General features: G+C 40.9%; 1 protein-coding gene across 2 annotated transcripts in view; it reads left to right on the top strand.

Annotated features, from left to right (window-relative positions):
* Kon (chondroitin sulfate proteoglycan 4-like protein) overlaps positions 1–25,822 on the top strand; it is a 322,078-nt gene that overhangs the window by 229,121 nt on the left and 67,135 nt on the right. For both annotated transcript variants that reach the window (XM_076443111.1, XM_076443112.1), the window contains exon 5: positions 3,540–3,756. In XM_076443111.1, the coding sequence (XP_076299226.1) occupies positions 3,540–3,756 (217 nt within the window). The remainder of the gene's footprint in view (positions 1–3,539; positions 3,757–25,822) is intronic.

Here is a 25,822-nt window from a genome sequence, read left to right as displayed (position 1 = left end):
CATGTTACAATTAATTTTATTTATAATAAAGAACGACCCACATGATTCATTTCATTAAGTAGGTACATGTACATAATAGGTACGATACGATACGCGGCAATAACCTAAAACCTGCGAAATGTCAGTCGTTGTTGCGTCTCCATCGCGCACGCGCAACGTGTCACATATTACTCTGATCATTAGAGAGGGGGTACTTTGTATTCCCCTCGAGTGACGGTTCGGTCACTTTCTGGCGACACTGGAAGGAGAATCCTTAAATAGACATCGATTCGGCCCACGTGGTGTCGCGCGATTGGCGTAGATCGCCTACCGAATCGATTGTTTTGGGATTCAAAGCAAGGTGATTTACGGCTAACGATTGCGAGACGTTGCGAGCGCGACCTCGTAACAATAACAGCTGATGTGACACCAAATGTCGCGCGGTGTTTATCCGTGTCTCGCATCGACCAGTAAACTCCTTACTTTGAATCCCGAACATCTTCAATTAAAGACACTTAGTCCAGTCAATGAATGCTCATAAGGGGGTGTAGAGGGAAATTGAAGGAACACAATTTTTAACATCGGGACTTTGTTTGGACTAGTTAGGAGGTAAACGTACTAAAAGTCCGTACTCCTTGGCGGTGAGCGGGGTAAAGCGGGGCACGTAGAAGGTCCCTTTTTCGATTTTCCCCTTACATCTCGGAAGCTATGTGTCCTAGCGATAAGACTATTACATACAAAATTAAAGCTGACAAAATGTGCCACAAAATTGATTACATTCAGTTTTTCGCTGTCACGCATAGTTTCCGAGATATCCGTGCTCAAAGTTTACAAATTGCCTTATTTCACTAGCTAACTCTTCAGCACAATTAGTGAACTTTGAGCGCGGATATCTCGAAAACTATTCGTCCTAGCGATAAGACTATTATATACAAAATTAAAGCTGACAAAATGTGCCACAAAATTGATTGCATTCAGTTTTTTGCTATCTTGCATAGTTTCCGAGATATCCGTGTTCAAAGTTTACTAACTATGTTGAAGAGTTGCAAGTCTTTGAGCGCGGATATCTCGGAAACTATGCGAGATAGCGAAAAACTGAATCGAATCAACCTTGTGGCACGTTTTGTCAGCTTTAATTTTGTATAGAATGGTCTTATCGCTAGGATGCATACTTTCCGAGATATCCGCACTCAAAGTTCACTAATTGTGCTGAAGAGTTAGCTAGTCTTTGAGCGCGGATATCTCGGAAACTATACGAGATAGCGAAAAATTGCATAGAATCAATCTTATGGCACATTTTGCCAGCTTTAATCCTGTATACAATAGTCTTATCGCTAGGACGCATAGTTTCCGAGATATAAGCGGAAAACCGAAAAAGGAGACCTTCTACGTATCACCGGTACCCCGCTCACCTCCTAGGAGTGGGGACTTTTAGTATGTTTACCTCCTAGCTAGTCCAAACAAAGACCCAAAGTTAAAAATTGTGTTCCTTCCATTTGCCTCTCTCCTCTCTCTACAACTTTTCGTTGACTGGACTAACTGTGTATTTATGAAAAATATATTAGAAAATGTACTGAAGGGGATAATATTGTTTTCTCCCACATTCGTTCACTACGTGTAACGCTTTATTAACTACTCTAATATACAGGTCCCGCTTAGCGTGGCGTCGCACAGTGTTCCGGATCGAAGAAGTTGGTGTCATTTAGCTAAAGAATCAACTTTCCCATATCGATTTCTAACTTTGTATTGCTACCTAAATGTCAATCAACCACGAAAATGAAAAAATTAATGCAGTTTACCAAGGATTGTAATTAGGACGAATACTTAAAGGTAGACATTTAGAGATAGTACTTTTCACCAAGAAAATTGCTTCTATTCTTCGAGATGCCCTGATCACACCACTTAATATTTCTTTTTTTTTTTTTGTTTGCGATGAAGTGCACTCTTTTGTGTTACAAAATTAACATCGACACTAAAAGTTATTGTTCACACAATATGTTAAAAATTAATATTCAATGAAATAAAAAAATTGGCCGAATTTTTTACGTTTGAGAAGGAATATCTAGAGAACCCTGAAAAGGCTTGTTTTATAACAAATTGGGTAATTATACAGAAAAGGTCTACCTACTCCGATTTTGATAAAATTTAAATATGTTATAGATATTGACATTTTGAACAACTTTTTTCCTTTTCCAATATAGAGGGGTCGCTTTTAGTTTTCGAGATATGTGCGAAAAACTATCGCTAATACTCTATTGCATTTTTCGTATTCTTGCACGCTCCGTGGTAACGTAAGCCTGTCCCGGCGCGGCGTTTGTTTACATATTGCTTGTAAACACGCTGCGGAGATGAGCTACACTACCAACTTATTTTGCACAAAGATCCGCGCTCTAATTATTACAGACATACTTTAGCTACTCTGGTGCTGTGTTATTGGATTTCCCTACATTTAACACCAACGTCGTACTGTCTGCTGCCAGAACGCTCCCAGCCTGACGCGTCAAACGTTTCCATTTCGATCAATAACTGTTGAATTAGGTTTGAGGGCAGGAGCAATAACCTTAGCTAACTCGATATATAAATTAATAGTTACAAACTACATGGAGCTGATTACAACTACGCGTATGCTCCACACCTACACGTTGTCTCGTGGACGGATCGCAACAGAGAGAGCTAGCGCGCGCTGGCCGTGAGGCCCTCGACTCGTGGAACATACCAGAATGTTCAAATAACAAAACTATGCACTCTTGCATTCCATCCAAATAGCATCGGTAATTATTTACAAAGAGGATCTCATCAAAATTAGAAAAGAGCGCCTCTTTGTAAATAATTACCATGACATGCCAGTGAGCAAACTGCTCGATTTTGGACGGGCCTCTGCGCGCGCATTGGTATCGCTTCCTGGGCTGTCCAAAATCGAGCAGATTCCGAGCATCCTCAGCTTCGAGCGTCGTCTGACAGCATAATGCCCGCTATCTGCTCGCTAGGCTGTGCTCGAGACTGCCTGGCTGACAGGGACTTTTTCCGTGTTGAAAAGCATGTCATCCAAGTTTGAAGTTGTTATTGTGCCAGTGGCGCACCCAAGGGGGGAGCCAGGAGGCCAAGTCCTCCCAAAGAAATAAATGTTTAGCTTTCAAAATTAAAATCGCGGAATAGCCCTGGGTACCGTTGACAGATATTTTGGCTAAAAAAAAAGGTCATCACGCAAAACCTAGGGCTGGGTTCAACTCGGCTCTTCCCCCCAAGATTACATCGTGGGTACGCCACTGTATTGTGCCTACGAAGACAAAGAAAATCTACAAATTCCCAGAAAATTTGCCCAGAATTCTACACGTCGGAGAGATCCCAAAGAGCGCGCGCCGTAGACGGTGAATAATTCGAACAACGTATGGTTCTACCCTGTAACTAGTGTTCAACGTAGCTAAGAGAGTTGTAAAACGTCGGATCCTTCGGAGATCGGCAGTGCCGCGAATTCCGCGACGGGATAAGCGGAACAACGGTCTTCGGGACCGCCTCAAGAAATATTCGTGACACGGCACGGTATTCTCGAATGTTCGCAGGGCACACGGACTACTTGAGGGGCTGTATGGCGGACATAATCTACAACGGTGCGAGGGTGATACAGTACGCGAAGTCGAGGAGAGGACAGTCGGAAGCCACGGCGGTGGCGTGGGGCTGCTCGCCGGAATTCGACGCGACGAGGAGCACGGAAGTCAGTTTCGTCGAGGACGGCGCGTTCACGGCGATCCCGAGGCCCATTCCCCGTTCCGGATCGAGGTAGGTACACCTATGGCGCCCCTTTGCCTTGCCAATTACACCTGACTCGCCCCCCTACCTTCCCCTAACCGCCCCAGCACCGCCAATCTTCTCCTCGTTGCCTAAAATTATATTACATCCACCCGGATCCTTTGGGAACACTCCCGAGCGGGCACTGAACTTTGATGAATTTTTTGACGACCTTATACTTCTAATTCTTGGTCGCAGTTTTTCTACAAGATAGTCTTACCATTGAGTAATGTACAAGAAAATTGTTTTCACTTCCCCCCCCCCACTAATGAACACAGTTACACAGATTTGCGACGACGTCATTGAATCGTGTCAGACATTTACAATCTTTGTCAACGAACACCACACGATTCTGACGGCTACGGGTAAGCACTAGGGCAGGCATGCACAGCTCTTTGCTCTCAGAGCAGCTCCCGTGCTCCCAAGTTGCTCCCCGTATGCTCTCAGAGCAGATCGGACGTATGGAAGGGGAACCCACTAAGCGTGACTTGTAAACAAAGCACGAGAGAAGACGAGTGGGAGGGGCGTGGGGAAGTGCAGAGCGCGCCGGAGTGGTCAGACTACAACAACGTAGACGCCGCCCCCACTCTCATACGCTCTTCTTCTCGTCTTCTCTCGTGCTCCGTTTACAATTGGTGGGTTCCCCTTCCATACGTCCAAGCAAGGTCACTGCTCCGACCCCTGCTCAGGAGCAGGGTCGATTGCTCCTGCTCCCAAATCGTCCACCTGTGCATGCCTGCACTAGGGTGTGCGGGCAGGGTTGCCATATTTAGCGGGTATCGGGCATCGAGCCCCTTACCCTTACTCCCCTCTTCAAGCTGTGCTGCAGACCAGGCTTGCCATATTCCGCGCGTGCCAGGCCCCTTACCGCTGCGCCTCTCGCCACGCTACTACGCTGAACCCGCCCCACTCTTCTCACTAACCCTGACGCGTACCGTTAACTTAGCTTGCTCCACGCGGTACGCGTCAGTGTAGTGGGAAGAGTGGGGCGAGCTCAGCGTAGTAGCACGGCGAGGGGTGCAGCGGTAAGGGGCCAGGCACGCGCGGAATATGGCAAGCTGCTGCAGAGCCCGCCTTTCCTTCCCCCACTCTTCCCACTAACGCTAATGCGTACCACGTGGAGCAAGCTAACGAGTGTTCCAAAAAGACCGTATGCATGACCCAAGCCAAGCCGTCCGTGGCGTCGCCCCGTTATTTTCCCTACTCGCTCCCACAGGCGGAAGAGTGGGGGAAGCAAAGGCGGGCTCCGCAGCACAGCTGAGCGAGGAACCGAAGGGTAAGGGGCCTTGCGGGACTCGCAGATGGATTCGCACCTACTCCTTGGAGGTGGAGGCACGTAGAAGGTCCCCTTTTTCGGTTTTCCGCTTATATCTCGGTAACTATGTGTCCTAGCGATAGTACTATTATATACAAAAATTAAAGCTGACAAAATGTGCCACAAGATTGATTGCTTTCAGTTTTTCGCTATCTCGCATAGTTTCCGAGATATCCGCGTTCAAAGTCACTAATTGTGAAAACGAAATTTTTGCCTCACGTTTTCTGCCTTATTTGCCTAGCTAACTCTTCAGCACAATTAGTGAACTTTGAGCGCAGATATCTCGGACACTATGTGAGATAGCGAAAAACTGAATCCAATCAACCTTGTGGCACGTTTTATCAGTTTTAATTTTATATAGAATGGTCTTACCGCTAGGACGCACAATTTCCGAGATATAAGCAGAAAACCGAAATGGGGGAACCTCTACGTGCTTTTGAAGTTGAACTTGAAAAATTGAAGTTGAAATAGAGAAATTCATGTTGAAACTGAAAAATTGATTTTAAAATTGAGAAATTGATGTTGGAATTGAAGTTGAAATTGAGAAGTTAATGTTGAAACTGGAAAATGGAAGTAGAAATTGAAAAAATGAAGTGGAATTTGAAAAATTGATGTTGAAATTGAAATTGAGAAATTCATGTTGAAACTGGAAAATGGGAGTGGAAACTGAAAAAGTGAAGTTGAACTTGAAAACTTGAAGTTGGTATTGAGAAATTGATGTTGAAACTGAAAAAATGGAAGTGGAAATGGAAAAAGTGAACTGGAATTTGAAAAATTGATGTTGAAATTGATGTTGAAATTGAAGTTGAAATTGAAGTGTTGAAATTGAAGTTGAAATTGAAGTTGAAATTGAAGTGTTGAAATTGAAGCAAAAACACTGACTCGAACAAATAATACCAAAGTGAATTTTGAGCGCAGATATCTCGGAAACTATGTGAGATAGCGAAAAACTGAATCAAATTAATCTTGTGGCACATTTTGTCAGCTTTAATTTTATATAGAATGGTCTTATCGCTAGGACGCATAATTTCCGAGATTTAAGCGGAAAACCGAAAAGGGGGAACGTCTACGTGCATTTGAAGTTGAAACTGAAAAATTGAAATTGAAATTGAAAAATTGAAGTTGAATTGGAGAAATCGATGTCGAAACTGAAAAACTGAAGTTGAAGTTGAAATTGAAAAATTGATTTTGGAATTGAAGTTGATACTGAAAAATGGAAGTGGAAATGGAAAAAGTGAACTGGAATTTGAAAAATTGATGTTGAAATTGAAGTTGAAATTGAGAAATTGATGTTGAAACTGGAAACTGGGAGTGGTAACTGAAAAAAGTGAAGTTGAAATTGAAATTGAAGTTGAAAGTGGAGTGTTGAAATTGAAATTGAAGCAAAAACACTGACTCGAACAAATAATACCAAAGTGAATTTTGAGCGCAGATATCTCGGAAACTATGCGAGATAGCGAAAAACAGAATCAAATCAATCTTATAGCACATTTTGTCACCTTTAATTTTGTATAGAATAGTCTTATCGCTAGGACGCATAGTTTCCGAAGAACCCTGCACCCCACTCACCTCCTAGAAGTGGGGAGTGCGGACTCTTGAGTGTACCACTCATGTTCCTATCTAATAAGCACCTAGCATAAACCAAGTTGGTAGTTTCAATTGCCCACCTCGCGACCGCTGGAATTAACTAATCTCATATATTTTTTTAAGATAAGAGAAACGGTGTTTTGTCTTCTCGGTCGTTCCAGGGTTAAACTAGCGAGTGTCCCGGGGCGGCAGTGTTTCGAACACGATCCGGAAATTCCGGTAAAGCCGGCGTTTAATCCCCGCGTGCTCCGTGCTCCTCGTTTTTCTATATTCCGGCTAGTTGTTTCCATAAATTCTTGGAACGGCCGCGGAAGCGGCGCGCACAGACGCCGGGGGCTTTCATCGAATTCAATTCCCGGCCCTCGTGCTCGTGTATCGCGGTAGCTCGCGACTCGCGGCCGCGACTCTCACGCGATCATCCCGTTAAATACAGTTTCATTAACAACTAACCGGCACGGCCCGGTCCCGCGGCCAAAGGCGTGAAACTTTAATTCCGTCGCGCAACAATTTCATTTAATTCATCGAGCGTATTGCGCTAACCGGGCCGCGCGGCAAGAGCAAACAATGGCCGCGCATTAACCGGCCGTCCGACGATGTTGTAATAAATTTCGGCAGGCGAGGGTGTCGGCACGCAGGATCGAGTGGCAATCAACGGGAACCAATTCTGCTTCTGTTATCAGCACGCCGAGGACCAATTAACTCGGTTAACCCTTTCCTTACAGTACCGAGAGGCTGCGTATAGTCGCGCAAAGTATAACGATCGACCCAAGGCTCGTTATAGTCGCTTCGTTCAAACCCTGAGGGAGTTTCGCCGTGGTGAAATTTAATTATTTCGACGTGTGATTGACGCTAGGTTTGCTAGTCGAAATGGTAACGATGCTTTTGTCAGGAATTATTGATTTGTTTCATATCTAGCGCCGTTGTTTTCCATGCTTCGCGAATGTCGAACGGTCCTCGTCAACAGTAACCAATAACTGTAGAAATGCATTGTTTCTTTTTTTTATTATAGCGTTAACGCATGCATTGTTTGTTTATTCTACGTACACCCACGCGGCTTTATTTGTTGATAGAAATGACATTCGAGTAATAGTTAACAGGAAAAGATGACTTGTTAAACAATTATTGAAACTGATGAGTTTAGAAGTGAGCCGTTCACTTGCCAAATCGAATAACTCCGTAATGTTTTGTGGATCTATGTTAGTTATACACATGCAGAAAATTTCGTAGAAATCGGTTGACGCAGGAAAAAACGACACGCATCGAAAGATTGTACAGGGTGTTTCAAAATTATATTCTGATCGGTGGAGGTTTGTTTAAAAAAACTTGCTGATCGCGATTAACGTCTTGTTTACACGTCGGCCGGCGAATGCCCGACGGATGAACGGCGCATAAAAGACGGCCACGTCGCACAGTGGGCCGGATTGGGGTAAAGTGTGACATTTACCCCTAAAACGAACTTTCTCGTATCGATATCTAATATATGAACATTGCATGCCAAATGTCCATAGACCTCGGAAATGAAGAACATAGTACAATTTAATAAATATTATAGTTGTAATAAGCATTGAAAGTTGGATGTTTTAAGAGGCGTATTTTTCACGAGAAAAATTGCTTCTCTTTGATGCGATGCCCTGACGTTGCTATTTAATATTTTCTCTCGCTTTTTTTTTTAAATTGGAGAGCAGATTTTTGCGATAAGAAATCGTATCTTACATTATTAATTAGTCGGCATAATATATTAAAAGTAGAAAATTATAAAAATTCCTTATATTCGGTAAAGGAGATCTTTAAAGTCCCAGGATGTCCCAGGGTCTGACAAATTGGAATATTTTTAGTACACCTTCCTCTAAATAACCGTGAAAGAATTAATTCCCTAGTCGAACCTATTCTTAAATTATTACTGTTTAAAGCTATCAATGTTCGAATAGCGAGCAGAGTCGGAGTGGAGCGAAGCATAGTTTGTAGACGGGCGACGTGAGGTAGCGACGTAAGAGGAGCGCGCGAAAAGCCGAATCACGCTTAACGACCGTTGTTTATTTCACGTTCGCGGATAGTAACGAATTATTATAAATAGAGGGTTCACGGAGGGACTCGGCCTTTATTCCCTAACTTATGGCTACAAGTGTTTATATATATATATATATATATATATATATAAATTATTATTATTATTATTATTATTATTATTATTATTATTATTTATATATATACAGGGTGTCCCGAAATTCGTGAAAATCCCGAAAGGGAGTGGTTCCTGAGACCATTTCAAGCGACATTTTCCTTTGCAAAAATGTTATCCGCGGCTTTGTTTAGGAGTTATTAACGAAAAACACGGACCAATCAGAGCGCGACCTAGACGTGAGTTGCCACAGTCGGCCCGGCGCGCAAACTGTCTATTGGCCGACTTCGAAAAGATTGTATTGTATTTAAGTTCGTGTATATTCACTTATTCACATAAATTAAATGGAAATTATTTTATACTTTTTAGTGCGTTTCTTTGAAGTCGGTTTAATTTTTTTTTATGAAATTTTTTTTATTTCACACTTTTTATCTCTGTCAGCCGTCATATTCCAAATCGTAATTTATAAATATCTGAAAGCCGCAATCGATAACGGTAACGACGTCGCGCGTCGTTACTGTTTCTAATATCTAACATTCAGTGGAGTTCACAACGGCATCACCACCATACATTTTCGCAAATAAAATCGTAATTAGTAAAAAAATGTAAAATTTTTTTGCACGGGACCATCCCGGGAACATACTCTACAAGATGCAAAAGGTTTCGTTCCGATTCGTCCATCCATCTGGGCGTAATCGGTGAACATACATAGAAAAAAAGGCACATACAGATCGAATTGAGTAATCACCTCCTTTTTTGAAGTACGTTAAAAATTAAAATTGTAGTTCAAATTGAAATATTAAAATTGAAGTTGAAATTGAAAAATTAAAATTGAAATTGAAAAATTAAAATTGAAGTTGAAATCGAAAAATTAAAATTGAAGTTGAAATTGTAGTTCAAATGGAAGTTTAATTTGAAGTTGAAGTTGAAATTGAAGAGTAGAAATTGAAGTTGAAATCGAAGAGTTGAAATTGAAATTGAAGTTGAAATTGAAGAAATGGAGGAATTGAAATTGTAGTTCAATTTAAAGTTGAAGTTGAAATGGAAGTTGGTTGAAATTGAAAAATTGAAATTGAAGTTGAAATGGAAGTTGGTTGAAATTGAAAAATTGAAATTGAAGTTGAAATTGAGGAGTTAAAATTGAAGTTTAGATGCGGAGGAGTTGAAATTGTAGTTCAATTTGAAATTGAAGTTGAAATTGTAATTGAAATGGAAGTTGAAGTTGAAATTGAAAAATTGAAATTGAAGTTGAAATTTAAGTCTAAGATGGCGACATGACATAAACTTAAGACTCTATAGGGATGAATGGGAGGTTAAAAGGTTTTATGGAGAAACAATATCAATTTTCGAGGGCATTAAAGGGTTTCCTGTGCGAGCGAAGCCGCGTGCCAAAGCTAGTTTCTAATAAAATCTCTACCGATCCAGGGATGGAGAGTCACGCTAGGGTAGAACACGACATATAATTTTGAAACACCCTGTACATAATGTTGAGTTTTGCGTGTAACATGTCCAAAAATCAGCGAAATCGGAGAGAAAGCAGCTGTTCTACAGTTTGACCAATTTTCCAGTGTTGGAGGGGGGGAGGGCCCCGCTGGATGCGCCACTGCCCTCATATTACCCTTAAACGAGGGGTTACGCCTTGAAATTGTGGGAGATTATCTTCCAACCAAAAAGTATTCTTTTGTACACAATATCAAATAAAAATTGTCGTGAGTCCATAAAAATGGCCGCTGGTCTATGCTTATCCTGTGTTACGGATAGAGAATATATTCCGTTCGTTTTCTCACAGGAATCTCTTCCAGATCGTCTCTGGCGGGAAGCGTCCTAGATAACCTTTCGAACCCTTTGATTTAGGACCGAGCTCTGGCTCCGATTTCGTTAGAAGTGACAAAAATGAGAGTCTGGCCCTAAGCCCTAATCTCTAAGCGCGATTAGATAATGAACAAAGTATTCCATTCATTGTAGGGGTATATAAACCGTTAGATTCTCACTCTCGGGGGTTAGTACTGCAGTAGACACGTATCGCGTCACGTCGTGCTGCATTTCGGAAAGATAACTTCTAACGAGATCGGGCTAAAGTACCTTTCGGATCAAAGTCTAACATTATAGATTCCGTTTGTTCGGTTTATAGTCTATTGGTCAGTGTTGAAGTTGTTTCCGGGTCCCCCGCATTGCCAGTGCGTGAAAACCGAGCACCGTAGTTTAGGTAAATTCTTTCTTTCACATTTCATATCTTTTTCTCTCATTTCCAATCGCGACACATACACACTTGTACTACAGACTTTTATAAGTAGAATATATTTGTGTTATTGGTAATTAGAGCAAGTTCATTGAACCTATAATTATCGTCCAAAATCCTTATATAGTAATTGAACGTTCCCACACGATACAACCTTACCGCTCGGGTTGTATCATTTAGATTATATTAGTTACGAGGTCTACTAACTATCCTAGCGACTCCCTGATTTCGCATCAGGTTCGTTCGCGCCTTACCAATTATCAAATAGAGATTTTTCCTACCTAGTGGCTCCCCGATTTCGCATTGGGTTCGTCCACGAAAACTATACCATCCTAACGGCTCCCTGATTTCGCATCAGGTTCGTCCGCATCCTAACAGCTCCCTGATTTCGCATCAGGTTCGTCTGTGCTTTTATCCAACCTCCCAGCGGCTCCCCAATCTCGCATTGGGTTCGTCCGCGCTGTTCTACAACCTCCTAGCAGCTCCCCGGTTTCGCATCGGGTTCGTCTGTGCGTCATTTCCTAGTGACTCCCCAATCTCGCATTGGGTTCGTTCACGAAGTTTCACCTTCCCAGCAGCTCCCTGATTTCGCATCAGGTTCGGCTGCGTCTGATTCCATTCCTAGAGGCTCCCTGATTTCGCGTCAGGTTCGTCCTCACTGTCTACATTCCTAGCGGCTCCCCAATTTCGCATTGGGTTCGTCCGCGTACCTTAACTAACAAATTGATACCATTTTCCTGGGTTTATAACCCTTCGCCGGCCACTCGTGCTACTCGCGGCCCTGGCTCGTAACACCTGCTAGACCAAATTTAATTAATTGGAGCCCATTTTGTACGTTTTTCTAACAGTTTCACTTACGACATGTAAACAGTTTAAATAACGTTTTCGCATACTTGTCGTTCAGGTAATATAATTGACTCGAGCAAATATTGCAGAAGTGAGAAACCGAAGAATGTATCAACTTGCTCCGGTCTCCACTGTCGTTTCGCAAACAGTTTCCATTGGATTCGAGTCGCAGGTGTTTGCGGGTTAACCGAGAGCCTCGGTAATCGGCTCGTGTTCGCAAGTAGCCTGTTTTCAAACAGTTCTTTAACTAACGAACACGCGGGATGCTCTCCTCTGTGCGCTTTAGTTTCCCAGCGACGACAACGACGACGACGGCGCGACGGAATCCCGCGGGGCCGTCGTCGCGTCGTTAAAACGGCACGGAAAGGTCGGAACAACAAGCGTAATCGCGTTACGACAGTAGACGCTCGCTAATGGTTACAACGAGCTCTCGTTACGCCCTCGACGGAAGCACTTTGATCCCACTTTTCAGAATAACAAAGACTTTCGGGGATAGGGCGTTCGATTGCCACCCGGGAATCACAATGGTAAACCATCCGCACCCCCATCCCCCGCCAAGCTTTGCTACCGTTGTCGTCGTTTCTTCACAAGTCTCTTCTATGCCGTTCGCCGGGCTCCGATGAGAAAAAAAGATGCTTGCGAAATTAATGCTGTTGAGGAGCGGAACCGCGAAGTGTCGTCTGAACGGGGTCTTGAATAAATATTGAAAGACGCGGCCGAGCGCTTTCAGACATCGAGTGAACTATGAGCGCGGATATCTCGGAAAATATGCACATAGCGAAAAACTAAATCGAATCAATCTTATGGCACATTTTGTCACCTTTAATTTTGTATAGAATGGTGTTATCGCTAGGACGCATAATTTCCGAGATATAAGCGGAAAACCGAAAAGGGGGATCTTCCACGTGCATTTGAAGTTGAAATTGAAAAATTGATGTTGAAACTCAAAAATTGAAGTGAAAATTGAAAACTTGAAGTTTAGATTGAAAAATTGATATTGGCAATGAAAAATTGAAGTTGAAAGTGATGATGAAATTGAAATTGAAGTTGAAAATGAAGTTTTGAAATAGTAGATAAAATCGAAAAATTGAGGTTGAAATTGGAAAATTGAAGTTGAACTTGATAAATTGAAGTTGAAATTGAGAAATTGATGGTGAAACTGAAAAATTGAAGTTGAAATTGAAAAAAGTGATGTTGGAATTGAAGTTGATTTTGAGAAATTGATGTTGAAGCTGAAAAATGGAAGTGGAAATTGAGAAAGTGAAGTGGAATTTTAAAAATTGATGTTGAAACTGGAAAATGGGAGTGGAAACTGAAAAAGTGAAGTTGAAATTGAAGTTGAAATTGGAGTAGTGAAGTTGAAATTGAAGCAAAAACACAATTCGAATAAATAATACCAAAGTGAACTTTGAGCGCGGATATCTCGGAAACTATGCGAGATAGCGAAAAAGGGGATCTTCTACGTGCCCGCCTGTACACCGCTCATCTCCTAGGAATGGGGACTTTTAGTATGTTTACCTCCTAACTAGTCCAAGCAAAGTCCCAAAGTTAAAAATTGTGTTTTTTCCATTTCCCTCTACACCCCCTTATGAGCATTAGGGTGGACCTAAGCTATACTTGGCGAAAAATTTTTTAAAAAATTTTTTTAAAAGCGGATAGTCTTACATTAGAATATAAGAAATAGTTCCTTATCACTATTCTGTAGAATATATTCAAAATATTCATTCACATGTATAGTACAATAGTACAATACAAAATGACATATCTCTGTTATTTGTGGTTATACGAAAAAATGTCAGAGGAAAAAGTTGCATTGTTCAATATGGTAAATATAATGGCATAAAAAAAATTTTTTTTTAAAATCAAATTTTCGAAATTTCAAGGTCATCGTTATTTTTTTTTAAATTAAGGTCATATAATTTTTCCATATTCTTATTTAGAAAAAAATTACAAATCCAACGATATATAATACTTTATAGTTACGATGAATTTCAAAATTTTCAAAATTTTCAATTTAAATGCGCCACGTGATCCTTTTATCCGATCGATCTTAAATTTTGCACAAATTTTTTTCTCACCAAAGAGAACCATTCTGGGGGGCGTCGTGAAAAAAATTCGTTGGTCAAAAAATAAGGTCCACCCTAATGAGCATTCATTGACTGGACTACAGCTTTTTCGTGCAAGTAAGGTAAAAGGCCATATTATGAGACAATGTCCCCATTTATGAAACATTAAAAACAAAAATGAAAGGGGATTATATTATAAATATATGCATATCACAATTTAAATAAAATTATATTTATATAAAAATATAACCCTTCAAATTTCTATGTGTACAAATATTAATGTTGATTTAATGTATTTAATATGAAAAAATGAAGTTGAAGTGTCCTCTCCAAGTTTGTATAAAATTACTTAGCTTACTCTGAGCTGAAGTACGAATACACTTAGCTTTTTGTTTTTAGCATATTTACAAATTTCAATGATTTTAAAAGATGTTAAATAACTTAATCGAAAGCTGAAAAGTCGTAGATTGTAATTAAATAAATGCGATTAGGATTCTGGCGCAATTTTATTAATTATAAAGCTGTCTCATATTATGTACACTAGCCTTTTAGAAGTCCGTATTTATGGTACAATAATTTGGTTGTCCCATGTTTCATGGACCTGTTGATTCCCGCCTAGTGCCGATTTATGAGACAGCAATTTGAAGTTTGTGTAACTGTGTTATTTATTTGAAAATAATTTTTAATTGTAAGTTTTTACCGTTTTCCTATTACTAATTACCTGATTCGACTTTTATTTCTTTCCAACGTACGTATAAATAAGCGTATTAAAGTTTTGAGTTGAAAATTGTAGACCTAACCTATAAAATATTGTCAATGTAAAATACAATATTTTTAATGTAGATTGAAATTTATATTTATTTATTAGAACAAGTTGTTTTAGGTACAGTTTTTTAGTATTTAAGTTTAGTATTAAGTATGGCAGGTACTAGAGAAACTAAAAAAAGGAGAGATAGGAAAGAAGTTGGAAAAAATCCCATAAAGAAAAGTGTGAATTGTAAGGTCAAAAAGAAGTCTACTGTATTAGTCAACAATTCAAGTAAGAAGAAGATTAAGAGAATAAATTATTCTCCTGAAAGTTTAACAAATGCTATTAAAGCATTAGATACAGGCATTTCTCTCAGGAAAGCTGCTAATGCATATGGAGTTCCCGTAGCCACTTTAACCAGAAGGAAAAACAATCCAGATGTTAAAAAAATGAAAACTGGACCAGCAACTGTTCTAACAGAGGCTGAAGAACGTGAAATTGTTAACTGGATACTGTATCAAGCAGAAAGAGACTACCCGGTTAACAAAACAGATCTATTAGATTGTACTCAAAAATATATATATAATCAATGAAGAGAGGAACACCGTTTATTGAAAACCGTCCAGGTCGTCACTGGTACGAAGGGTTTAGAAACCGCCATAAAAATATATCAATTAGAACTGCACAGCACTTAAGTTTGAGTAGAGCTGCTGTAACAAGGCAAGATCTAAAAGAATGGTTTAACGAGCAAGAAATCTATTTAAATACTTATTATTTTATTTTACAGTTTATTTAATATTTCAGATACATTGTTATATTATATATTAAAAAAGGAATAAAAAACTAAAATATGCAAAAAGAGTGATTTTTAGATTTTTTTATCTGTTCCATAAATAGGAACATACAGTATGAGACACCAGGGACATGGTGTATCCAAGCTGTCTCATAATACGTACATGGACATTACTCCTATTTTTCAATCATATAATTATTTTTTAACGTTATAATTACATTATAAAAATTATTTGTACTTCAGAAAACACGAAAGAATGGAATAATGCACAAATTCGCAGCATTTTATGTTTTTAACTATTTAAAATCATTGAAAATATCATGTTGTTCTCTAGCATCTGTCTCATAATATGGCCTTTTACCTTACCCCACAGTGCGTTGGCCACCGTTGGCCAACCATAAATGCTACATACTAAGGACCTGTTTCGTATATTTATCTATGCTACCTATATATTTCCATCGATCCTATTTATCCATTTATTTTTGTATATTTAGGTTTTCTGCCGTGCCATCTATTTCGGCTCGTTGTTTTTCAACGCCCGGCACAATAAATCCCCGAAACGATGCCCGGTTCACACAAAAGTTTCGTTTTACAGGCAATGAAATTTAACCATCGAATATTTCGCAATCCACGACGAGCCGAGTGCCCTTCCGGATCCATAATCGTCCTATATTTATGCACAATAAATATACATTTCCGGCGAATATTTGTCTGATAGCACTTTAACATGAAATGCATTTTTAATGAAGCAGCATGATATTAAATAAAGCACAGTGAATCGGTGTATCCGTAGTACACGTAGAATCGCGGGCGAAATTAATTCGTCATTGTTAAAACACGGATGGAATATGTGTAGATTGTTTTGTAATTATCATACGTTGATTTATTTAATAACTAAATTATGTAATCGGGGCACTGACAGGTACGCGGATGCGAAATGAATTGGATATAAATTCTCAAAAATCGATACCCTCGAAAACGCAGCCTTTGTTCAAACAGATTTCATCCGATTTTAATGAAACTCGTGTGTAATGTGGAAATCGATGTTCGCCAGTTAAACGTAGAGAATGGAAACATTTCTCAAAATGGAGATCGTGTGTAATTTTATCAGGCTAATTAAATGTTGAACGACACGCAAGGCAAACTTTTTCACTGCGATCGATCATTTCCGAGAGGAACTATTACATACATATAGCTTGCTACTCTAACTCGGTGGCAGGGCCGGCCATCTGGGGGGTGCGGCGAGGGACCGCACCGGGGCCCCGCGATTGAGAGGGCCCCAACATGATCAAGAACTAAAATAATGTAATTTTTCTGAAGTAATTAATGTATTGGCAAAAACAAAATCGCGTATTAAATAAATAGGGGAGAGTCGTGTAGTACCGACCGCTCTAAGTTTTCTTGTTATTAGGTGGACTAGAATCGGTAAAAATGAAAATTAAAAAAAGGAATTTGTAACACAAAGGGACCTTAATAAAAGGCCAGAAATTAATTTTGTGAAATTTAATAATTAGTATTCATTATTTGTAAGAATAAAGATATTAGAATTTGAAGGAAACAAAGAATTGTCGTCCAGTACGGACCATTACGGATTTAGTAGATTTTTCAGTATAAATCATTAATAATCTTAAAAAAAGACATTTAGATGTTAGAATACGCATTTTTATTCAAATTTTATTTATACAAATAATAAAATAATTATATGTTTTTATGTATTGTGTCATTTTTTGGTTCAGTTTTTACATCTTTCCTTATTTCCTTTCCTTAATTGAGTTTCAGCTTTTCTTTTTTCTGCTTGTTTGGCTTTTTCGTTTCTTGCAGCTTTTCTTTTCTCCGCATTTATCTTTTTTTCTTCAGCCAGGTTCTTTTTTTCTGAACTTCGTTTATAAAAGCGGTCAAAGTTAAGATTTCGGATTGTTGCGTTCCAAAATTCCAAAACAGAGCCCGTTAATTATACTTAATAGACTAGATATAATATACATAATTCAAACAAAGTGGTTTACTTACCTGAGAAACAAATTATCAGATCTAGAAAATAACTCTTAACACACGAAATATCAACGCTCACGCTAAATGTGTCAGAACTGCGAAAATAATCGAATGAACAATATAACAACGAAACATATTACCCTCAATAGTCATATTCATTTGTTTTCTTAAAGGAAGTGTAACAATTTGACCTGGAAAGTCATAAACTAATTTTGGTCGGTACAGTACGCCGGTCGGTACTGCACGACTCTCCCCTATGCATTAGAAATATGTAGTCGTGTTTGTGATTTTATTTACTTTACAACAAATTTATGGCCCTAAATGGTTTCTTGCACCCAGGCCCCTTTATAGAGAAGGCCGGCCCTGCTCGGTGGAGTACGTTTATGCACTCTATGCATTTCCAACAAGAATGGGCGAAAGGAACACAGGACAGTAAAATCATCAGAAGAATTTAGAATTAATGTTATATTATTTTCAACACTCTGAAACTATTCAGAGAGGAACTCTCTGTCTTGGAATCTGGAACTCTCAATGTTTACTTTGCCTCAGTTTGTTGCTATCGCGGTTTCAGAATTTTTATTTTGCATGAAGATCCTTTGTCTAATGATGACGATTAAACATAGATGATGACATCGATCTTTTCCGCAGTCTACTAAAAGAACGCTCGGATTTACTTAGTCGCGACGGCTGAGTTTCGAAGGCTACGCCTCGACCCGGCGCGGCGCGACCGCGCATCTCGCTCCCCATGGCGCACAGTTAGGCCGTTATTAGACTAGGCCACTGGTGGCGCAACTCGGTTGCGCCACCAGTGGCTCAGCACGTCGTGGGGCATTGAAACAAATGTAACCTATTAGACTACGGTAACTGGTGGAGCCACCAAAAATAGTTGCCGATCTGGTGGACGGCATCGGCAACCGGCCGGGCAACATTTGGTGGCGCCTCCACCAGCCGGGGTATTGATTTGAATGTAGCCTATTAGACAAAGCCACCAAGTTGCGCCACCAGCATCGCGAAAACATGAACAATTGACGTTCAAATTACCACCACATTTATCGTAAAATACATAAGAACACGACACAGCGTTACATCGACAGCGGGAATGAACGCTTGGTGGTACCACCAGTTACCGATTCATAAAAGCTCTTCAATTCGGTGGCGCCACTAAGTTGCGCCACCAAGTTGCCCACCAGTGGCCTAGTCTAATAACGGCCTTAGGGATTGCAATCCCGCGATGCGGGATCCCGCGTCATTAGTCCAGTAAACGAAAAATCGTAGAGGAAAATGGAAGGAACACAATTTTCAACTTTGGGACTTTGTTTGGACTAGTTAGGAGGTAAATATACTAAAAGTCCCCACTCCTAGGAGGTGAGCGGGTGCAGGGGGCACGTAGAAGATCCCTTTTTCGATTTTCCGCTTATATTTCGGAAACTATGTGCCCCCTGCACCCCGCTCACCTCCTAGGAGTGGGGACTTTTAGTATGTTTACCTCCTAACTAGTCCAAACAAAGTCCCAAAATTAAAAATTGTGTTCCTTCCATTTTCCTCTACAATTTTTCGTTGACTGGACTAATGACGCGGGATCCCGCATTGCGGGATTGCAATCCCTACGCACAGTGGTCGGAAATCTCCAAATCGTGGCGAAAAGTTAACAAGTTTTTTCAGTTGTTTAAAAATCTGTGTAATAGTACTTTATTTATAAGGTTTCAGGGCACGTTTTTTTGTTACAGCCAATATTTAATACGTACTTCTGTCGGAGATACGTAAGTTCAAAGTTAGTAGTTCTACAGGGTGTCCCAAAATTCCTACAACAGCCGGAAATGGGATGTTCCTGAGATCATTTGAAGCAACATTTTCCTTTGCAAAAATGTATTCCTCTGCTTTGTTTAGGAATTATTAACGAAAAACACGAACCAATCAGAGCGCAACTTAGACGCGAGTTGGCACAGTCGACCCGGCGCGCCAACTGTCGATTGTCGAGCTGTTGAAAGAATTTTGGGACACCCTGTAGTCAGTCGAAGTTTGTTGGTACATGGGAAAAAGAGGTATAGAAAAAAACCCCACGGACAGTCTTTATTTTTTGGTTTAAGAATAGAATTTAGAGTTATAACAATTTATAACACCTACAACTAATAATTTAAACGTAACACTTAATGGTGGTGGGGCGCAGGGGAAGGAGGGAGAGGAGGCTTCATATTTACAGGTAGTTTAGAGATGGGCTAGTTACCTTAACGATATCTGCGACTAAATCTAATATTGCGACGGTCGGGTAAGCGTTAGGGGTGTGCGGGTATCCGAAATCTCGGGTCGGGTCGGAACCCCGCGATTTCGGGTACCTGATTTCGAGTAAAATCCGGTCGCTGTACTAAAACATCGTGCTCTTTCCACACGCTTCTATAACCGGTAGAACAGTCACTCGGTGCACGTAACGCTGCATACATGTGTCCACACTAAAGCAACATCGAGCGAACACCAGCAAAAAGTTGCTTCGGTGAGGACATAGTAGCTTAACGCGACAAAATCGGTCAGGTCACGGCAGCAGCATCGTTTGATTCGAGCCGCTTCAGATTTAGCCGGCAATTCTGGAGGAGTTCCGATTTTAATTGGTAGCCTTTTCGGGTGTGTGTATGAAAGGCGAGGGCATCCCAGCTAATTGGGCCACGATATTGTGATACGGACCGTTTGACGCGAGAGCGAAAGAAAGACCACGCGCTCGCGAGAGACAAAGATAGAGAGAGGCAGAGAGGGAGGGAAAGGGGCGGAGAGTCTCGGGGCAGCAGTCCGACAATGAATCGGCGGACAATGCTCGGATTAACAATTAATGCGCGCGATAATTGTGCCGGCCGGAACGTCATCGATTATCAATAATAATTAATTACGATTAATCGCGTCGAACACGGTAAACACGCGAGGAGCGATCGGCGGGGGGGTCCCTCTCGTTTCCCGGGCAAATCGAGCGTCGGCTCCGAGCAGCTTTGGGATCATTGCGGCTTGGCCGCGCGAGAAAATCGCCGCGGAATCCAGCCCGTCCGACGCCGAAAGTTGAACGTTACCGCGCGGCGTTAATTATGGTAACGCGCACTTTCCGAAACTGCAATATCGCGGCGGGGAATGACTTTTCATAATCGCGCGGGGGTGCGCGACGAGAATGTCGACCCCGTTTCTCCCCACGCTTCGAACTCCACTCTCGGGGTCAGGATAACGAGAGTTTGCGCCCCGTTCGTTCGCCATCGTCGCGCGGAAGCCTTTGTCCTTCGGAAATTAAAAGCCCCGTCCCCCGCAGCACCGCGATTCTTAATTCGAGGTTCGTTCCAGACACGGTAAACGCCTGCGAGAGGACCTGTTGCGTGCTCCGCGGACCGCTGTCGAAACAATACCCGCAATCCTCCTCGCCTTGACTACCTCGTGTTTGTATCGCGCTTCGAAAATCATTCAACGACGCGATGCCCCACGCTTCGACAACTCAGTTCGTGGCCCCTGGCCACGGCAAACAGACCATCGCTGACGCGAAACGCTCGGAATCGGCGATTCAACGCGGCGCCATCTACAACGGTTCTACCGAGGAACCTCCTCTGTAGTCCTCTTTGTTTAGCGATCACTTCAACTGGCACGATTCATTCGAACCACAATTAATGGATTGTCGCTCCGTGCTTTACGGTAACATCTTCTAAGAGACCTTCTTGTGTGGGTTCCTATTATTTCAACAGTGATGTTCTGGCATATCGTAATTGAACTTACACTGCGTTTTGTCCACATTCGCAATAGACAGGGCCGAATTAAGCCCCGTAGCAGAAGTAGCAAATGCTACGGGCCCCGCACACGGGAGCTTCATCGAAGAGGCGCCGAAACATGAACGATATTTTTGCTAAAAAAAAAGGTCATTCATTGTGCCTGTTTAAAAAGGTGCGCTATATTTGCACGCAAGCGGCCCTGATACAAAGCCTAGGGCCTCGTGATAATATTTGCTACGGGCCCCGCGCTGGCTTAATTCGGCACTGGCAATAGACGATTACAGTGTCACATTATCACGGACCGTATTTCACGAACGACATTTCGAAACTGACAAGGAGAACCCCCGCCCTGATTACGAAAATAACCCATTATAGGGGCAGACACTCAATAGTTTTCGAGATATTTGCAATTAAAGTTTCATAACCGTAAAATATCAGTTCAGCTCTCTGATTTTTACCAAACAGTGGTGTGGCGTAACAGCAACGAGCTGAACTGCTACGCCGCAGGCCCGGGTTCGAATCCCTTCGTGGTAAATTATTGTTTATTGTTTTTTTTCATGGAAAATGCATTTTCAATGAAATCATACTGATATAATATCACACAAAGTGCTGCACGGTACGGCAGTTGGTAAACAAGAGTTGTCTTTCGACAATGTTCCAGTGTTTACATCAACGGTGCTTTAGGAGAGTGGGTCCCATGAAAATCATCGACAACATTTCACCGACTCCAGATTTGACCGACAATAGCTTTGGCCGACAACGCCTTTAACCGACAACGAATTTGATCCATAACGACTTGAGACACAGTATGATAATACTGTATGATAATACATATGATAATACTGTATTATAATACATACTGTGGTCGTATTAAGTTGTTGTGGATCAAATCCGTTGTCGGTCAAATTCGTTGTCGATCAAATTCGTTGTCGGTTAAAGGCGTTGTCGGACAAAGCTATTGTCGGTCAAATCTAAAGTCGGTGAAATGTTGTCGGTGAAGACCGTGTCGGGGCAACTTGTGTCGATGATTTCCATGGGACTTTAGTCCAATAACTTTGGTCAACAACGTCTTTAACTGACAACGACTCTAACCGTCGGCGAATGCACCGACAACCATTTTAGTCAACGGTATTGTCCGATAGTAACATCGTTTCTAAAATGGTGCTGACATTTTTTTCTTCAACAATTCTGCACTGACACTTTTACTATTGTATAAAAATGTAAGGTAAATATTACGTTCAGGGGAGGCACCTCGGATAACCTTGACCTTGACATATATTGTCAAGGACAACATACTGAAAATTTTTTTTCTATACATCTACCCGCAGTGTTGGACAAATTTTATTTTGAATAATAAATAAACGTGTGATTTTAATTGCAAATAATAACTAAACTTTTTATTTAAATAAAAGTAATTTAGATAATTCCAACAGTGATCTATTTATTATTTCTTATTTGCAAATAAACGATTATTTATTATTTGGATTGAGGTGGACATCAAATAAATAGTTTTTGGTCTTCTCTTATTTCTTGTATTTCGTATATGTATACAATGAACACGTACGCGTTTTTTACAAATGTTTTGTATACAATGAAAAAATACAATTTAATTTAGTATTTGTCGATACAAATAATAATTGAAGTTGTATTTGTAAGTAACAATTAACTCTAACAAATAATGCATGTTGCCCGTCAGATAGCGCTGCAGTCACGCCGGCGTACTAGCCTCTCCGACGGGCAACATGCAGCCGAATATTGCAAAACTATTGCTCGAAAACGTAAAAGAAGGACTTTTGAGGCAGACAGCGCCCTAGATTGATCTTTCATCTAGCGATTTTGACAACTACAAAACCCCGTCTTTGCATTATCGAGAAATCACAAGTGGAATCCCGGACCCTTGCAATCCTTGCGTACGTATACGTGGTCTAGCGGTGTGTGAGTGTACCACACATTCACGCGCGAGTGTCGTCTGCTAGAAGAATAGGCCCTTAATAAGCGTGAAAAGGAAGGGCGGTGATATTTTTCGTGTATCCATTAGACGGACGACGCAGCATCGACGTGGCCGTCTTTTATGCGCCGTTCATCCGTCGGGCATTTACCGACCGACGTGTAAACAAGACGTTAAGGGTGTGGATCCCCAGTTAACCTTGACGACTTTTCGATGGTCACGCCAAAAACGAAAGAGTGGCCGCTAGTAGAACCTACGTAAAAACATTTTTGGCCAGTAGGGGAGCTGGGTACATTGTCTGCCGCCCCTGCATCAGTAAATGTTGCCGGTAAGTCAGGAGCAAGCGTGACGTCACACAGTGTCGGTGTGCTCGAGTGAGAGTGTGTGGTACACCCTCAGCCCTCGGGCAGCGTATACGTGTGCCTAGCCGGATCGCAAGGGTTCGGTTTTAGTATAATCACGTCTCGCTAATGCACATTTGGAGCCCTTACGTAGTCACAATCGCTAGATAAAAGATCAATCTACTGCGCATGCTGTCTAAGATGGCCTACTTTTGCGTCTTTCAGGCATAATTTTAATTATTCGGCAGCAAGATGTCTGTACCGCGCGGCGCACTCACACACTCGTCATTCGGGCAGCGTGTACGTGTGCCTAGGCGGATCGCAAGGGTCCGGTTCTAGTAAAAGTACGTCTCGCTAATGCACATTTGGAGCCCCTACGTAGTCTCAATCGCTAGATAAAAGATCAATCTACTGCGCATGCTGTCTAAGATGGCCTACTTTTACGTTTTCGAGGCATAATTTTAATTATTCGGCAGCAAGATGTCTGTTCGGGAGGCTCTGCAAGCAGGCTTGACTTTGACCAGCCACACCGCGCGGCGCACTCACACAGTAACCGCTCGGGCAGCGTGTACGTGTGTCTAGGCGGATCGCCAGGTTTCGGGAAGCTTCAAATCATTTTTCGTTCTTCGCCGCCTCCTGCACTAGGTATACTATATCTATATCTATGCCATGTAATACCTTCCTATACCTGGTATATCATAGAGCACTATAAGGGTCGTTACGGGGAGCGAGACGCGCGGAAAGCACGAACACTGGTTGAACAATGCTGGCGTTGCCGACAACTGCTGCAAACCATTTCTCGTCCTCCGCTGCATCCTCCGCCGTATCTTCCGCCGCATTATAAATTGTTATTATTATTCTATACATTATAAAAATTCAAGCAATTATTTTAACAATTAATTATTAGATTGGAACGAAAGTTCGTAGCGTTTTTAAATAAAAATTCAAAGATGAAATTAAGATATTTATGTATTCATAGGATCATTGAATAACAAATACATTATAAAAATTGATTTATTTATTAATGGTATATTTAAATATATGTATATATGGTTTGTACGCGCGCCGGTGAATTTCCGGGGAATGCAAAGTGCACATTTTATAATTTATAATTTATTATAATTTTTGGTAAAAGTAAAAATTATACGGGCTGTCTCTTCGGCCTCCGTCGCGCCGCGCGCTGCCCCGCGTCCTATCAACTCTTTGAAGACTTCCTTCAGTGCCTGTCTCCTTAGTATTTTCTGCAACATCTAAAAAAAATTAATGATAATAAAAATAACATAGGAGGCCTAGTTGGGACCAGGGATTGAAAACTGTTATGATATCGGTTCCGATTCTCGAAACAGTTATGAAGAACCGAAATGGTGTTGTAACTGTTACACCACGAGAATATCGGTTCTGGCTTACATATGTAAATATCGGTTACGGTAACGGTTTTGGAGAACCGATATTATTTCGGTTTTATAATTGTTAAATTTCGGTTCTGGATGTCGGTTCTGGTTTCGGGTCTGTATTATGTATTGTGTTCGGCCTTATATATTCATTATTCAAGTAGTTCTTTATTGTTATTCATAATTTAAACAATTTTTAAATGAATAAATTTTTATAATTTGTCTCTACATGCATTAATTGCATTATTATTCCAATAATAATTTGTTGTTAAAACAATTGTTTAAATAAACATTATTATGGAAATGGTAATTTAAACAATGAATATAGAAACAAACTATACATTATGAAAATTGATTTCTTTAAACTATTGTTTCAACAATAAATTGTTATTCAGATGATAATTCAAATAATGCATGTAGAGACAAATTATAAAAATTTACTAATTTAAAAATTATTAAATTATGAATAACAATAAAGAACTACTTGAATAATGAATATACATATGTATAAGGCCGAACACAATACAGAATACAGAACCGAAATCGGGAATCGACATCCACAACCGAAAATTAACAATTATAAAACCGAAATAATATCGGTTCTCCAAAACCGTTACTGTAACCGATTTTTACATATGTAAGCCAGAACCGATATTCTCGTGGTGTAACAGTTACAACACCATTTCGATTCTTCATAACTGTTTCGAGAATCGGAACCGATATCATAACAGTTTTCAATCCCTGGTCCCAACTAGGCCTCTTATGTTATTTTTAGTATCATTAATTTTCTTTTAAATGTTGCAGTAAATACTAAGGGTGCGCCTACAGTGCATCCTACGACCGACAGACATGGTGACGTCAGAGCCGTCTGGCAGACATTTCAAATGTGTGGGTAGGCCCAGGTAGGCCCGTCTGTGAGAGGCCCTTCTAGTTTCGTCCTGCATCAA

Source organism: Lasioglossum baleicum, chromosome 18, assembly GCF_051020765.1.
Source record: "Lasioglossum baleicum chromosome 18, iyLasBale1, whole genome shotgun sequence".
NCBI lineage: Eukaryota > Metazoa > Arthropoda > Insecta > Hymenoptera > Halictidae > Lasioglossum > Lasioglossum baleicum.
This window is presented reverse-complemented; position numbering and strand designations above follow the sequence as displayed.